This window comes from Carettochelys insculpta, chromosome 13 (assembly GCF_033958435.1).
Source record: "Carettochelys insculpta isolate YL-2023 chromosome 13, ASM3395843v1, whole genome shotgun sequence".
NCBI lineage: Eukaryota > Metazoa > Chordata > Testudines > Carettochelyidae > Carettochelys > Carettochelys insculpta.
The window spans coordinates 15711770-15728944 of record NC_134149.1 but is presented as its reverse complement, the minus strand read 5'-3'; the positions used below and the strand labels follow the sequence as shown (position 1 = coordinate 15728944).

Genomic DNA, 17175 nt, shown 5'->3' with positions numbered 1-17175 from the left:
GACGACAACCGCTGGCTCCAGAACTTTCGCATGAGCCGGCAGACATTTCTGGAGCTATGCCAGTGGCTCACCCCCTCACTGAGGCACCAGGACACCTTCATGCGGCGTGCCCTCAGTGTGGAGAAATGGGTCGGCATCGCTGTCTGGAAGCTGGCCACTCCAGACAGCTACCGATCCGTGGGCCAGCAGTTTGGCGTCGGCAAGGCCACCATCGGGGCTGTCCTCATGGAGGTAAGAGGACCCACGGGGGGAGGGGGAGGCAGCCTTGGCAGGGAAGGGGAGGGGAGGGGGGCCCTGGCAGGGGAGGGCCACACGCACCCTGCACACCCCTCATTGGTGCTCTCCCATGTGCTTCCCCTGCAGGTCGTCTGCGCCATCAACGCCCTGCTCCTCCACAGGCTCGTGAGGCTTGGGGACCCAGATGCCGCCATCGCGGGCTTTGCCACCCTGGGCTTCCCCAATTGCTTCGGGGCTCTGGATGGGACCCACATCCCCATCCGTGCCCCGGAGAACAGTGGAGGACGCTACTTAAACAGGAAGGGTTACCACTCAGTGGTCCTCCAGGCCTTGGTGGACAGCCGGGGCCGTTTCCTGGACATTTATGTGGGCTGGCCTGGCAGCACCCACGACGCCCAGGTATTCCGGAACTTGGGCCTGTGCCGCCAGCTGGAGGCGGGGACTACATCCCCCAGTGGGAGATCCCTGTGGGGGACACCACCCTGCCCCTCTGCGTCATCGCAGATGCGGCATACCCCCTCCGGCCCTGGCTCATGCACCCTTACACGGGCCACCTGTCAGCCAGCCAGGAGCGCTTCAACCTGCACCTGAACCACGTGCACCAGGTGGTGGAGCGCACATTTGGGCGCCTCAAAGGGCGCTGGAGGTGTCTCCTCACCCGCCTTGATGCGGGCCCCACCAACATCCCCCAGATTGTGGGTGCGTGCAGCGCCCTACACAACCTGGTGGAGAGCAAGGGGGAGGCCTTCTTTCAGGGCTGGGCTGTGGAGGCCGGCAGGGCCGACGTGCAGCCACCCGCTGCCCCCAGTCGCCAGGTGGACCCCGAAGGGACCTAGGTCCGGGAGGCCCTGCAGGCCTATTTCGATGAGGCCGCGGGGTGAATGCTGGCAGGCCCCCCACTGCCCCCCCCATTCTCCACAACACTTTCTGCCCCTACGCCCACACCACAGAGCACCCAAGAGCACCCCCCCCGACTTTTCTTGCAAATAAAAGCAGACATTTGTTCGTCAAATCAAATATCTGTAGAACTCATTATTATTATCAAGACTAACTATTTACAGGCAAAATCAAACTTATATATATACGTATTATAAATAAGGATAAGATGAAAGGGGAAGACGAGGAAGGGGAGAACTATGTACATGGGGGGCCAAGGATCAGCATAGCAACAGGGGTCTAATATAAAAACTATTTACAAAATAACATAAAACTGGGGGGAATATATACAAAGGGGGACGGAGGGGCCACGTCCTGGGCCCCACACCCCCTAATGTCCAGCGCTGGGGGTGGGCAGCCGCGACCCACGCCTCGGCCTCAGCCCTGGCCGGAGCTGGCTGGGGGCCGGGCAGACCGGTAGATACGGCTGGTGGTTGTCAGCTGGCCCCAGGTCCCCCTCGGTGGCGGTGCGACGGCGGAGAGCGAAGCAGGTGGAGCAGCGGGTGGAGCAGGCAGGGCGGGCGCAGCGGCGGACGGCGCGGCATGGGGGGCCAGGTAGTCGGCGATATGGTCGAAAGTCCGCATGAAGGCCCCCCATGCCTCCTGGCGCCACGTCAGCGCCCGCTTCTGCAGCTGGAGGTGGCGCTCCTCCACCCACACCCGCTGCTCGGCAACCTCCAGCTGCCGACAGTGGATGGCCAGCAGCTGGGGGTCCGTCGCCATCGGGTGGTGGTGCTGGGTCCGCCGTCTTCCCCTCCGTGGGGCTGGTCGGTCCTCCGCTGAGGGGCTGGCCTGGAGTGATGGCCCCGGTGGGCTGTCCGGGACCACTGACACCTCACCGGTGCTCTCCGGTCCTTCCAATGGTGCAGCTGCAGAACACAGGAGGGGGGGGAAGAAGAGTGCAGACAGCCGTTAGTGTGGGCCCCGAGCCGTGGCCCTTGTCCCCCCACCCCTCTGCTGCAGGTTCCCCGTCCCCGTCCCCGGGAGATGCTGCTGTTGCAGCTGCTGCTGCTGGGTGTCCCACCACCGCCCCCCGCGGGACCCTAGAGGTTCCACTCCCCCCATCCCCAGGGATGGGGCATGGCACTGTCGTGCTAGGGGGCAGGGGCTGATGCACTCTTCTGAGGGATATGCCATTGCTGTCCTTGGGGCCATGGTCATCTGGGCATGTGGAGGGCCCTGGTCATATCTATTACCCCCGCCCCTCAACCCCGGGGGTGTGCACCGGGGGGGTACATACCTGATGGTCCACTCCCACGGTCGGGGGACACCCGGTGGGCAGATGCCCGGCTGGAGCTCCTCGAGGCCATGATGATGTGCAGCCCCCCGTCACTCGAGGAGGACTCCCCCTCCTCCTCCTTCTCTGGTGCCCCAGGGGTGGGCTCCTGGGGGGGCCCCCAGGGTGCGGGGCTTGCCTCCGGGGCGGACTCCGCCTCCGGGGCCTGCTGGGGCTTGTCAGCCAATGTATCAAGAGTGGCTGGAGGGGAGGAGGTGTGCCGGGGGCCCAGGATGTCCCTGAGCTCCCTGTAAAAGGGGCAAGTGACGGGGGCGGCCCCAGATCGGCCAGTCGCATCCCGGGCCCGGGCGTAACCCTGCCGCAGCTCCTTCACTTTACTCCAGACATGATCCGGAGCGCGGGCAGGGTGACCCCGGGCAGCCAGGCCCTCGGCCAGCTGAGCGAACACATCCACGTTCCGCCTCTTGCTCCCCATTACCTGGAGCACCACCTCCTCGCTCCAGAGCCCCAGCAGGTCCCGAAGCTCGGCCTCCGTCCAGGAGTGGCCCCTCTGCCACTTCCCAGCCTGGCTGCCAGCCTGCGAGCCCTGGCTCCCCTTGGAGGGGAGGGTGCCCTGGGGGCGCTTAGGGGGCTGGGGGGTGGCCATCGCAGCTGGGGGGGTGTCTGTGGCTGCAGAGGAGTGTGCAGGCTAGCTGCGTGACAATGCTGCTGCCTGCATGCACGCTCAGCTTCCTGCACAGGAAGGTAGGGGGCGGGGAGCTTTAAGGGGCCTCTCCACGCAGCCACCATCGAGCTCAGGGGCTGGAGAGAGCGTCTCTCAAACCCTCAGCTGATGGCCACCATGGAGGACCCCGTTATTTCGATGTTGCAGGACGCGCAACGACTACACGTTCCCTACTTCGACGTTGAACGTTGAAGTAGGGCACTATTCCCATCCCCTCATGGTGTTAGCAACTTCAACGTCTCGCCTCCTAACGTCGATGTTAACTTCGAAATAGCGCCCAACACGTGTAGCCGTGACGGGCGCTGTTTCGAAGTTGGCGCCGCTACTTCAAAGTAGGCGGCACATGTAGATGCGGCCATTTTCTTTTTTTTTAATATAGGACCCTCTCCTGTGTCTGCTGAGGGATGTGAGAGTTTTTCAGTTTTTGTACTTTGCTTTGATGAGTGATGAATCAGGCCCCCAGATTGCAGCCTGTCAGGATGCTAACAGTTGGCACACTAAAAAGAGCATAGCGGAGTAATACAAGCCAACAAAGTGTGCCAGTTCATGCTCAGTTTGAAAATGTCCCTTTTTTTCCTCCCTTAATATTTCAACTCACCAAAGCAAAAGGTTAGATTCTATGGCATCTGAAAATGTATTGCTTTCATAATGACAAGATGATAAATATCACTTGAGATGTAATGTCCGTCTTTATCCTCAGGTCCTCTGTCTTGTGTACATCAAGCACAAGCCATTACCTTTAGCAGCAGTGTTCTTTTCTTTCCAAACTGGCTTAGGAACACCCTGGTAAATTTGTTAGCAATAGTGATTAGGAGAAACCCTGACTTAGATTTCAGCTTTCACTGACCAGTCGTGATAAGTGTATCCACTGTCTTCAATGCTGTCCATTTGTATAGCTCACATTGTACCTACCAGACTGTGGTCTGGAGTAATTCCTAGAAGGAGAGACTCCAACTGTGCTCTCTCAGTGCATATTCAGTTGAAAGGGTTTTGTTTGTGTGGCTTAATTTCTGTATTCAAAATCTTTTATTTTCCCAGTTATGTAGCAACTCCTCCACAATTACTGAAGTCTACCGAAGTTTCCGCGCCAAAAAATGTTCTACAGTGTGCTTGAAAATCAATTCGTAATAATAAACTAATTTCCAGCATGTTAACACACCCTTAATAATTACTTATTGTTACCATCCTTACCCATTATTTTCACGCTTTGTGAATATGACAAATAATTGTTTTCTTTGTTTCTGGAAAATCAGTGTTTCAGAAAGGACGGGCCATAGACACAGGAGAAGTTGACATTGGAGCACAAGTTATGCAGACCATCCCACCAGGTTTATTCTGGCGTTTTCAGATTACTATCCATCACCCGATGTACCTGAAATTTAACGTTTCTCTTGCAAAGGACTCTCTGCTGGGAATTTATGGTAGAAGAAACATTCCTCCCACTCATACTCAGGTAATTAATAATAATACCAGGAGTGCTTTTGTGGTTTGTGCTTTCAGACAGCTGAATGGCATTGATACCTCCCCATTTCCTGCCACCCATGTCAGCCACACTTACAGATTCTGGGCCCCACTTACAGATGAACAATGTAGCACTAGTGGTGTTATCAGTACATTTCATCCTGAAATAAGTGAGGAGGGGACAAGGCATGAGCCTCCTCTCCTCTTCACCAACCAGCAGAGAGGATATACTATAAAACACCTCCTGTGGATACACCACTTAGGCACAACATCACACTGCCCATCTGTTCAGTAAAATCTATATAGCTTCAGCCTTTTTCGAAGTTGAGCTCCTAGCATTTAGATTACTTCCTTATGCACAGCCAACAAAGCAACTGCTCATGAGACCAGTGTAAAGCAAGGGTCTGCAACCCCCAGCACGCATCACAAGAGCAGCACGTGAACTGATTTTCAGAGGCACACAGGGAGGGAGCTTAGTCCCACCCCTCCTCCTCCATGAAGCCAAGAGCTTGCTCAGAGCCATGCCACCTGTGGATTAACAAAAAAACAGCTAATGCTACCAACCACCACCTAAACCGTAAAGCTCTGCATCCTAAGAAGCTGCTGTAAGTAGGACTATTAGTGACTTTAAAAAGTTTCACCAGCACTCAGGCTGTACATAGAGTTCAAAAGGTCAAATTTCAGTGCTCTGCCTCGGAGAGGTTGCTGACCCCTGGTGTAAAGGATGGGAAGCAAAAAGAAGAAAAGTGTTCTAACATCTAATAGTATCTTTGTAAATGTTTGTACACCAGAATAACCTGATTTATCACTGCGCATATTGAAATATTTTGTAGTCTTAATATATTTGGAATATTACACTTACATTTGTGAAGTATAATTAAATCACACCTCATCTATAATGTAGCAAGATCAAAGTTTATGGACCATATTTCAAATATATGTATTTTTATGCCAAGATGTATTTCATGATAGCATTTAATGTTGTTAATAGATAACTAAAGGATTTTATCTCAACAGTACTGCACAGCTCTGATTGTCTTTAACTGGAGTTGTGACTGAAAATCAGGCCCCTGAATACCTACAAATATTTATGCTATTTTGTATTTCCATTAAATGAGAATTTCTAGAAGGTTTTCATCTTTTCAGTTGTACTGAAGGCTTGATCAGCACTCACTGAAGTCAGCTGCTTCTGATCGGAAAGCTGTCAGTGGCTATTAACGTAAATGTTACACATTTTTCTATAGCAAGAAATGGTTTCTTGTGGCTTAATAAAACTGACCCCCCAAGAAAGAGAAATATAGAGGCATCAAGATAGTTGTGTATTTTAAAGGCCTGTCATCTTCATATATGGTGCCAAAAGTTAGGCTTCAAAATCCATATGCTGGTTCCTGAAACATATATATGCCTAACTTAAGTACTGACGTTTGAAAATGTCACGTTTAATTGTGGAGTTAAAATAAAGGCTTCAGTGGAGAGATTCTGGATTTACATGGCTATAATAGAGACCAGGATTTGTGTGTAATAACATCTATTTAGAAAGAAGAATGGAAGCTTAACAGAGTAGGCTGTGCAACCCCTGCTCACATTAGTGAGCACTTAATCAAGCAGTCCTTTTGAGGGAACCCTGTCTGACTGAGACATTCACAGTAGATTTGGCTGGTTTAAAACACTACAAAAAATCTCTAATTGGATAATTTTTGCCATTATTATTCCAGTTCGATTTTGTAAAACTGATGGATGGAAAACAGTTAATTAAACAGGAACCAAGGTACTCAGAGGAGTCTCAGCATGCTCCTCGGAATTTGATCTTAACATCCCTGCAAGAGACAGGTTTCATTGAATATATGGATCAAGGAGCTTGGCACATGGCATTTTACAATGACGGAAAGAAAATGGAGCAAGTATTTGTATTAACTACAGCAATTGGTAAGAACAGTTAAGACTACCATTCCTTTTGTGGTTGTTACATAAAAAGCTGCTGTGGAAAAGGAATCATTGAGCTTGTTTTCCAATCTGCTTTCAACAGGTCTTATTTTTTGATTACATTGTTCTCAGTGTATTTGATTTTGATTTATACCAGGACAATGGAAGAATCAGGCACTCATATTAAAAATGGACATTGTGATTTCATTAAACAGAAGTCTCTGGTATACCTTGAAATCATTATATGCTATCATTGAATGTTTACGTATTTCCTGGAGGTTTTAAGCTTTTGTACGAAATAACAGGGAACATACCTGTGCTTCCTGTGTAAGTTTTGTGTGTTCTCCCTCATTAATAGGCAATAGTTAATTAGGAAACTGTGCCGAGCAGTGAGCTGCCATTATTGAAAAGACTGGGGGTGAGCACATAACAAAGAACTGGAGGTAGCACTTCTGCTTGGTTCCACTGAAGACAAAAGATGGCAGGGAGGTGGACTGCAGGAAGCTGTTTCTAAATGAAAAGCAGCAATAGGAAAAGACTGCTACTTTTTCTTCTGGTGAGGGGGGAGGTGTTGTTATAAATAGAGGAAAGTACAAGTACAAGAAACAACAGAATTTTAATAGTTTAAAAAGCAAACTTCTTTCTATAAGGTACTATGTATTGTTTTTCAGCTAATTAAAAAGGTTCCAAAGGTTCCAGATTTGCTCAGTAAGAAACATATAAAACAGTTTTTGCAACTTTTTTTGACACTGCCAATCTTTGTGCTCAAATGCCTACCTGCATTCGGTAACTATTTGAAGATACTCTGTGTTGACCTTAGGGTGAATCTGCCTGCAGTTAATCTTTTTTTTTTTTTTTCAATTAAATAAAGAGGAAAGATTGTTTTATTAACTCTAGATATTATTGGTGTGCATATTTCACAAATAAGATTTGTTACGCAAGGTTTAATTTAAGATAAAGTACTTGAATGTTTCCACCAATCTCGGTTTGCTATGAGACTTTAACCACTTTGCCCTTTAGTTAACCTGTTCAACCATATGTTTCGCAAGATATGTTTACAGAAATGGACATGCCATCTGCTCTCTGTAGCAACTAAATTCTATTTTTATTTGGTGCTAAGGACGTGATACATCGACCAGTGGAGAGTGCCATTCAGACACAAACATTATCAGGGACTTCACTCAAAGTAGTCAGAAAGGCAATAAGGAATTGTAATGGGCAATTTAGTCTTAAAGTAAAAACATTTGCTGGGTTTAGAGTGGAAAGTGAGTCTCTTACAAGCAAAAGACATGATTATTTAATCTCTTATGTGTGTTAGTCTGTGATTTACCATTGGAAGAGTTTCCTTTGCTTTCTTCCTTCCGAAGGAACAGTAAAGATAAAGTTTTCCTTTAGACTGAAATGTTATAAGCTTTATCCACAGCACTCAGGGATTTCCACCATAGTCTAATGAGAACATCTAAGAACATAAGGATGTCCATACTGAATCAAACCACTGGTCCATCTAAACCAGAGTCCTGGTTTTCAACAGTGGCCAATGCCAGATGCTTCAGAGGGAATGAATACAACAAGGCAATTTATCAGGTGATCCATCTACCATTGTTTAGTCTACACTTCTAGCATTCAGACTTAGGGCCAAACAGAGCACAGGTATGGCGTCCCTAACCATTTTGTTTAATAGTTCATTGATGGATCCATCCTACAGGAACTTACCTAATTCTTTTTTTAAACCCAGTGCTACTTCTGACCTTCACAACATCCTCTAACAGTGAGTTCTACAGGTTACCAGCATTGTGTGAAGAAAGTACTTCCTCATGTTTGTTTTAAACATGCTGTGTATTAGTTTAATGTAGTGGTCCCTGGTTCTTGTGGTATGTGAAAAGGGCAAATAACACTTCTTTATTCATTTTTTCCAATAATTCATGATTGTATATACCTCTATCATGCCCCCCGCCATTGTCTTTTTCTGAGCTGAGCTGTTCCAGTTGTTTTAATGCCACCTTCTCTGGAACCTATTCTATACCTCTAATAATTTTTGTTGTACTTTCCTATCCTACTTCAAACTCTAATATATCCTTTTTGTGATGGGGCAACTGCAAGCAGAATTCAAGATGCAAGATTTATGTAATATCTTGTGGTGATTTCTGTCTCGTTTTGTATATCTTTCCTAATGGTTGTTAGCTTTTTTTCATTGCTGCTGCACTTTGAGCAGATGTTTTCGGAGAACTGTTCACTGTGATTCCACAGTCTCGTCCTTGAATGTTAACAACTTGGTTAGATCCCATCATTTTGTATGTATAATTGAGATTGTTTTCCTGTGTGCGTTACTTTGCATTTATCAACACTGAATTCCATTTTCTTGCCCAGACACCTAGTTTTGTGAGCTCCTTTGTAACTCTTCACAGTCAGCTTTGAACTTAACTATTCTGACTAACTTTTTATCATCTGCCAACTTTGCCACCTCATTCTTTACCCCCTTTTTTAGATTTATTAATAGGTTGAACAGCACTGGTCCCAATATAGATTCTTGGTACACACCACTATTAACCCTTCTCCACTGAGAACTGTCCATTTAATCTTACCTTTTGTTTCCTATCATATAGACAGCTACTGATATATGACAGGACCTTTCATCATATCCCATGACTGCCTATTATGCCTAAGAATCTTGAGTTCACTTTCTTCGGGCCATTTGGCAATGGCCACTGTCAGAAGACAGGATACTGGGCTAGATGCACCTTTTGTATGATCCAGTATGGGCATTCTTATATTTTTATGTTATGTAGGAGCAAGGGACCTGATCAAAACTTTTCTGAAAGTCCAGCTACACTACATCAACTGGAGCACCCTTATCCACATGTCAATTGACACCTTCAAAGAAATCTAATAGATTTCTAAGGCATGGTTTTCCTTTACAAAATTCATTTTGTCTCTTCATCATTTCACATTCATCTGTGTGTCTGATCTCTGGAGATTTAGTGTTTCTGAACATCACACCAAATAGAAGTAATTGCACAGAGGTATCTGAAATTCTGTTCCTCTCTTTGCTGACGTACTTCCTCAGAATATATAGCCTTTTCATTGAGAAAAGAGGAAGAAGAAATTAAGAAATATAGTAACAAAGAGGAAGCCGTGCTAGTCTATACACTATCAAAACAAAAAGCAGTCAAGTAGCACTTTAAAGACTAGCAAAATGGTTGCTTTTTGATACTATTCAAGAGTTTGTGTAAGCTAACAAGAACTTGTGAGCAGCAACAGTTCCCAGATTGTGTTTCACACCTCACATGAACAATTTGATTCTGGAAAGTTGCTCAAAGAGCATGCACGTGAAAATTACCTAGTTATGTTTTTCCAAGTATATATATGGTGGGAGAGTCTGCTGCTGGTCTACTTGAACTGATTTTTTTTTCCAGAAAGGGCCTACTCCCCATCTTCAGAAGTCCTTCTTCTGGTGAAGTGAAAAGCTTCTTTCCTACCCTGCTATTAATGTTTAGCCGCATACAGTGGCCTTTCTGCTCGTCTCTGCTCCTAAACTCAAATTATGCCACTTGCAGGGCCACCTGGTACACTCTGCAGCAGTTGGATGTTCTGTAGAGGGCTTGCATACAAGGACTGACATGGGTCCACCATGCTTGTTTTGTGAGCGCTAATGTAAATGAAGCCTTACCTTTGTGTGACTGTATGGTCTTGATGGGTAGCTATTGCATTGATCTAAGATACTGTACACAACGAAAGATGGGAAATGTAGATTTAGACTAAGAATAATTTACCCGTTACATGGATGCAAGTTTAAAGGCCTATAATCTAAAATGGTTTCTACTTCAGATCTGAAAGTTTGAGTGAGTTCCATGCTTAGCATCAAGATTTAAAGAGATTTGCTTCTGGAGACCTGAACTTCAACACTGATTAACTTAAGTGAATTTAATCACATCATAGCTTGCCAATCAACTGACTAAACCACAATGTACTACCTTTTATTTATCCTTTTTTTAATGAAAGTGGGCACCCTTCCCTCCAAAAACAGTTATGTGTGGCAAGGACCCCTCTTATCCAGGCCACTGCTTGGGTCAGTCTCTCGCCCCTTTTCCCCAGGGGCTGGGGCTGAAAAGGGTCTCTGTGGGAGGGAGCCCAGTCACTCCTCCTGGGATTCCCTCACCTGCTATTTCTGTGCTGGAGCTGGTATGATTCCCTCTCAGACTTTTGTTCTCTGTCTCTCCTATGCCTCTCCTCCCAACCACCCACTGTCTTGTCCACCTTCCCACTGTGGTGGTTTTTAAAGGCCTTCATCAGGCCAACAGTGGAGTAAGTTGGCCCCAGTTTGCCTGAGCCAGCTCCCTCCAAGCTGCTTCTAATTGCCCCACTGCCCTCTGCTTCACTGCCCCACTCTGAAGGATGCCTCTGCCTCACCCTGCCACATATAGTTTTATATAAACTTTCCCAATGTCTTTCTTCTGTAAGCAGACTTTAATGTAACAAAACAAAGGAAACATTTAAAGTAACCTGATAATTTCTCAAAAATTACTTACATTCTTCTAAGGCTTTTAATGGTGGTAAATTTAACACAAACACTTACTTTAAAAGCTTTCCATTCTAACATGTTACAAATTAAATGTTACTTGTCCCATCAACGCTGTCAGGGCAAATCTAACATTTGTAATATGCTTGGACAAAAATCTTTGCTGCCTGCAAATGAAAATGAACGGTTCATCTCGGCAGCTCTTTGGATCTTGAGAAATGTCTTACAAATACTTGTGCTGGTAACATTCATTTCAGAAGTCGGTCAATTCGTTTTATTGCTGACGCTTTTCTTTATCAATAGAAATCATGGATGATTGCTCCACTAATTGCAATGGGAATGGAGAGTGTATCTCAGGTCACTGCCACTGTTTCCCAGGATTCCTTGGACCTGACTGCGCAAGAGGTAATCTCCTATTGACTGAATTTAAAAAAGAGACAATGAACATTGTTTTTTCTAGTTTGAATCTAGGGTTTATGAAGGATGTCAGACTGATGGTCCAGGAACTAAAGACTTGCTAATGTGCCTTTAACCCTCGGATGGAGGGCCCCTTCAGCTGCTGCTGAGGGCAGCTCCTGCCCAATCAGTCTTTGGCCAAGGGGGTGCTGGTTAAGGCCAGATGTAGTCAATCTTCTCACATGGCCATCTGTCCTCTGCAAACTAGAATAAAATCATCAAAAGCCCATTTCACATGGGCCACAAAATATCTATCAGACACTAGTAACTTTTCATTACCACCCCCCATATATTTAAACCCGCAACCCACAGTTGAAATTTTCTGTATCCCCTTAACCACCCTTAGTTTACACTACTCCTGCCTCTGGCCATTATGTAATTTTAAAATCTGAAAAGGAGTACATTTAGTTGGTGATTTAAAAAAAAAAAAACAAGAAAAATGTGACAGAAGAAAAGCTGCTTTTTCCATACCCTTAGCCTGGGGAGTGACAGAAATTAAAAAGAGGGAAGTGTATTTTTCCCAAAAGCAAAAAGAACACCCCTGGGTGCTTTAAGGTGTCAGAGTTAGAAGAGGAAATAATCCTGATTGTGTAATGCCAGAGGTGCTGAGACCGCATACTAAGGAACATGGAGTCTCTGCTCTACAGCCTTGGCTCAGAGCCAGCTGGCCTTTAGCTCATGTGGTAGAGCACAGGGCTTTAGTCCCTATGCTCATAGGATCAGTCCCTTCTGCTGATGACCTGGGTCCATCAGTGTTGCAAGTGGGGACTCATCAGAAATGAACTGCCAGAAGGTCTCAGAATGTCAGGACATGCTTCCTCAGCTGAGGGAAGTATGTCACCTCAGAGATGCTGAAACCACGTGAGGGAGCGTGAAGTCTCAGCTCTACGGCCTTGGCCATGAGCCAGCTGTCCTTTAGCTCATGTGGTAGAGCACAGGACTTTAGTCCCTAAGTGCGCAGGTTCATTCCTTCCTGCTGATGTTGCTGTACACTTGTAAAGCTCAAGAGTGAACTGGAGATATACTGATATCCCACATAAACAGCTGTAATAACTGGTGGGTGCAGTCATCTGAATGTGGATGTGTAGGAAGTTCTCAGATATATTCTACTCTTCTCTAGAGTTACAAACTTTCTAATTGCACAAAACCAAACACCTCTGCCTCACCACCTCATCCCTTCATCCCCCTCCCTCCATCATTCATTCTTCCCCACCCTAACTCACTTTCATCAGGCTAGGGCAGAGGGTAAGGGTGCAGAAATTGGATGAGGGCTCAAGCCGGGGGTGTGAAGTCTGGGGTGGGGCCAGGGATGAGGGGCTTTGGTTGCAGGAGGGGATGCCAGGCTGGGTGTGTGGACTCGAGTGTCCCCAGGGATGAGGGGCTTGAGTTGTAGACAGGGGCTCTGTACTGGGGAAGAGTATTGGGATGTGGGTGCAGGGAGGGTAAGGGTTCTGTCTGGGAGTATGAGCTGAAGCTCCAGCCAGAAGTGAGAGGTTCAGGGTGTGAGAGAATGTTCTGAGCTGGGATAGGGGAATGAAGTGCAGGATGGAGTCTGAGATGCGGCGTTCCAGTGGAATTTACCACAACACCCAGGAAGTGGCTGACAGGTCCTTGTGCTTCTGGGTGCCTGGGCAGCCAGGGAGGTACTGCATGGTGCCCACAACCATAGACATCACCGTTGCAGTTCCCAGCCAATGGTAGCTGTGGAGCCAGCACTCAGGGCTGGTGCAACGCATTGAGCCTCCCTGTTGCTACAGCCTGGGAGAACCTGGCTACTGCTTCTGGGAGCTTCACTGGGCCAGACCAGGGAGAGAGACTGCCTGTGTCCCAAATCCCTGTTGCACTGCTGCCTGGACTTCTAATGGCTTGGTCAGCTGTGCCAACCAGAGCTACCAGGTTCCCTTTTCAACCAGGTGTTCTGATTAAAAAAAAAAACAACAAAAAACCAGATATGTGGTGACCCTATTCTTCTTTCAGATCAAAGATCAATTTTTCTGCAATATTATACTTTGGCTGAACATGTTTGTTTATAAAAATATTTCATATTCCAAGGCTTTCAGTCTGGCCCCATTGGGGGAACTAAAATCACATTGTCAGTAGATGCAATGCTATATATTAAAGAATGATAAATGCAATAAATGTTAATATCCTCAAGAATTTACATACATCTTGGAAATCTAATTATTTGCCCCCTTCAGACTCATGCCCAATACTGTGCAGTGGAAATGGAGAATATGAGAGAGGTCACTGTGTATGTCGCAATGGATGGAAAGGCCCAGAGTGTGATGTTCCAGAAGAACAATGTGTTGATCCAACCTGCTTTGGTCATGGTACATGCATCATGGGAGTATGTATTTGTGTCCCAGGATACAAAGGAGAAATTTGTGAGGAAGGTTGGTGCCATTTCTGATACTGTTAACGTTTCTGAAATACCTTATCCGTTATAATGTATGAGAGGAAAATATCTATTGTAAAGCTGTTAATAATCTTAAAAAGACCACAAAGAATGTTGGTACTGGTGTTCAGTACTCAGAGGAAAGATGAAAATAGGAAAGCTGACTGAAAATACTAAGTGTTGATTTATACAAAGATTTGCGCTGCAAGGCCATCATACTGAACAAAAAGAAAACAAAACTATATTTTTAAGTGAGCAGAGGTTGACTGCAACTTTTCTAAGCTGCTTTTTTTTTCCACCCGCTTTGTTTGATCCTGATATTTCAAAGTGGCTGAAAAAGAGTCAAAACAAATTCCCTTATTCAGAATTAGATAATCGACATTATGCCTCTTACAGTTGTAAGTATTCTGGAAAGTTGTTAGCAATTATCACAGATCAAACAACAGATGTTAACCCAGAACAAGTGTTTTTTGGTTGCAATATGAATGGTGACATGACACGGATGTTCATGAACAGTTCACTGGATTGCACAGTGTGGCCTGTACATTGGAGGGGTATTGGCCCTGTCTCCTGGGTGCTCTGGGGCTGGAGCACCCATGGGGAAAAATGAGCCAGTGCTCAGCACCTACTGGTAACAAGCTCCCACCAGCACCTCTCATCCACTGGGAGGCCTTCAGACAAACTCCTCCCTTTCAGTGCTTCCTACCTACTACAAACAACTGTTTCACAGCACTTGAGATGCTTTAGAAGGGAGGGGCAGGAGGAGGGACATGGCATGATCGGGGAGGAGGCAGAGAAGAGGCAGGATCAGATGGGAAGTTTGGCAAAAGGGGCTTAAAGGGGGGGTCAAGCACTCCCCAACTGAAGGGGAAATCGGTGCCTATGAATGGAGGTAATTGTGTGCATAAGTAAGCTATATTGTTAAATCTAAATGCAAGAGTTAGCCACTGTTGCAGCAAATGCTCTGATAGTGCTACTGACATGGCAGGGTCAGTATCAATTAGAGCAACCAGAATTAAACAGCAAGGAACCTATACAAGAACTAAGTTTTATTATGTATTCACTTCTATGGCATGATTTACATGAAACGCTCTATTTTAGGACATTACATAGGACGTGTTAAATATATCATTAGGCATCAGTGTCTTCTCTGCAGAAGTATTGGCTTTGCTTTCTGAAAACTAATGGGGAGTGCAAAGTAGGAAGTTGTAAAGAATACAACAAAAAATCGTGAAACAAAACATCAAACAGGTTTCATAACGGCTGACATAGAAAAGCTTAACTTCCTCGTTGGTATTGAGTTAGGTCAGAAAGTCTAAAACATGGTAGACAGTCTGTCCAAAACTCTGCAGGTATTAAACATCTCAGCAATAGAAGGCCAATCTTTTGTGAACATGACACTCTGTTTGTTCTGCTCAGATGATCTAAAGTAAAAGATGTAACTTTACTGGAGGCATAGCCACCAAAAAAGTTTAAAGCTTAAGACTATGGGACTACCAAAACATCCAGGGAAGAGAGAAATTGCCAAGTAAATGCAAATAGGGACGGAGGAACCCAGCTATTCAAATTCAGCAAAGCAATTTTAAAAGTACATCTGCATCAAAGAAGTCATCTTAAAATGTCCACCATTCGATCACAATTTGTACAAAAAGGCTACAAAATTATTCAAAATCTTGAAATTCTCTTAACAGCTCCAAAGGTAACAAACATTGGTTCAAGACATACTTTGGTGGTATGTTTCTGATTTCAGCCAGGATCAAATGATTACTCATCTTCATGTGTTGGAAGCTAACTGATAGCTTATAGAAGAGTCATTCAGGTCAGGTCAGAAGTATCTGGGTTTGTCAGCCAAATCAAGATTAACTGTTTTCCAAAGTGGTAAAATGGATTGTAATGATTTTGGTGGTCCTGCCAATGTTGTAAGTGAGCATCGTTTCGGTGCTCAACATCATAGTCAAAATGCAATTAAATTCATGATGGAACAGTCACAGTTCAGTTGATGTGTGATTTTGCATGTACTCAAGGACTAAACTGATAATTTACATCTGACAGATGTTCCAGAAGAATTTTGTTGGAACTCCAAGCAAAGATATTTTCAGATTAGTCAAATACATTCATGTCTGAAAGATGTCCTGTATGCTGGTGTGCATTAATGAGACTTGGTGTCATGTTGCCCATTAGAGAAGTAAAGGTTTCACCTCCCTGGTCCAGCACCTTCTGGACCTGAGCAGTCCTGAACCAGGGGATTTGCCAGATCGGGGCAGTCAGTGCTGGCCCCTCTGCTTTCAACAGCTATGGGTCTTTTCTCCAGTGGCACCGGATGGGCCAGTAATGATGGACCAAGGATTCGGGGGGCGGGGGCAGTCAGGGAAGAGGTGGTGTGGCCAGAGAGCCTGATGACTGGGCTCTGGAAGCAAAGTCAGCAGCAGAGCCCCATGGCTGCCAAGCTGTGCTGGTAACCCCTGCCATTGCCCATGGGGCTGTGTTCCAAGCCACCAGCTGTGGGCCACAGGACTGTGCTCCCTGCCCCCAGCTGCAAGGCTCCACAGCCACCCAACCTCTTCCCTTGAATTGCTCCCATCCCCACAGCTCCTCCTGACTCCCTGAGCTTGAATACTGCAAAGCAGCTATTTGCAGGACTCCAGAAGCTCTGGGAGGGTAGGGGAGGAGTTATTGAGCTTCAGGTTCCCCTCTGGCTTTTCCCCACGAGGGCTCCAGCCCCAGAGCACCCACAAATGCTGGACCACAGATATTGCCAGCCAACAGAAGTCTGAATTATAGAGGTACAACCTGTAATGCATTTTAAAGTAATTTCAGGAAATGATCCTGTGAGGTGCCTAAAATTCGCAATGCGTGCATAAGTCAATAAGAGCATTCAACATGTCATAGAAGGTGGTCAGCATGTCACAGGAGCAAGCCGAGTGTCTTAATCTTGTTCCCAATTTCTTGGGTAAAAAGAAGGCTAACAGAGACACAATACTATGGTTGCACTGCACAGAGAGGTGAGGAATCCACAACTGTGCATGGAATCTGCATTGCCTGTGTTGCAGAGTGCACAACTTCCCAAAGCCCCTGACTTGTATGATAAATACAAGGATCCTCCACTCCACCCCACTATCTCTGCGGAGAACAGGAACAAAGGGTTTGGAGGTTATTAGTTTACAAGTTTGTCAGCCTGAGGTAGAATTTTGGGTTTGACTTTTTGATATTTTATACGAATATGTGTGGGCAAAGAATCTGTGTGTGTTGCTTCTGCCTGGCCAGATGAGTTTGTAGGTAGAACTAAAATG

At 46.0% G+C, this 17175-nt stretch overlaps 1 protein-coding gene across 1 annotated transcript in view; it reads left to right on the top strand.

Annotated features, from left to right (window-relative positions):
• The window catches only part of TENM1 (teneurin transmembrane protein 1), a 516043-nt gene that overhangs the window by 324922 nt on the left and 173946 nt on the right, over window positions 1-17175 (top strand). The window contains exons 7-10 of the mRNA XM_075007401.1: window positions 4388-4587; window positions 6311-6521; window positions 11338-11439; window positions 13689-13883. Coding sequence (XP_074863502.1) covers window positions 4388-4587; window positions 6311-6521; window positions 11338-11439; window positions 13689-13883 — 708 coding nt within the window. The remainder of the gene's footprint in view (window positions 1-4387; window positions 4588-6310; window positions 6522-11337; window positions 11440-13688; window positions 13884-17175) is intronic.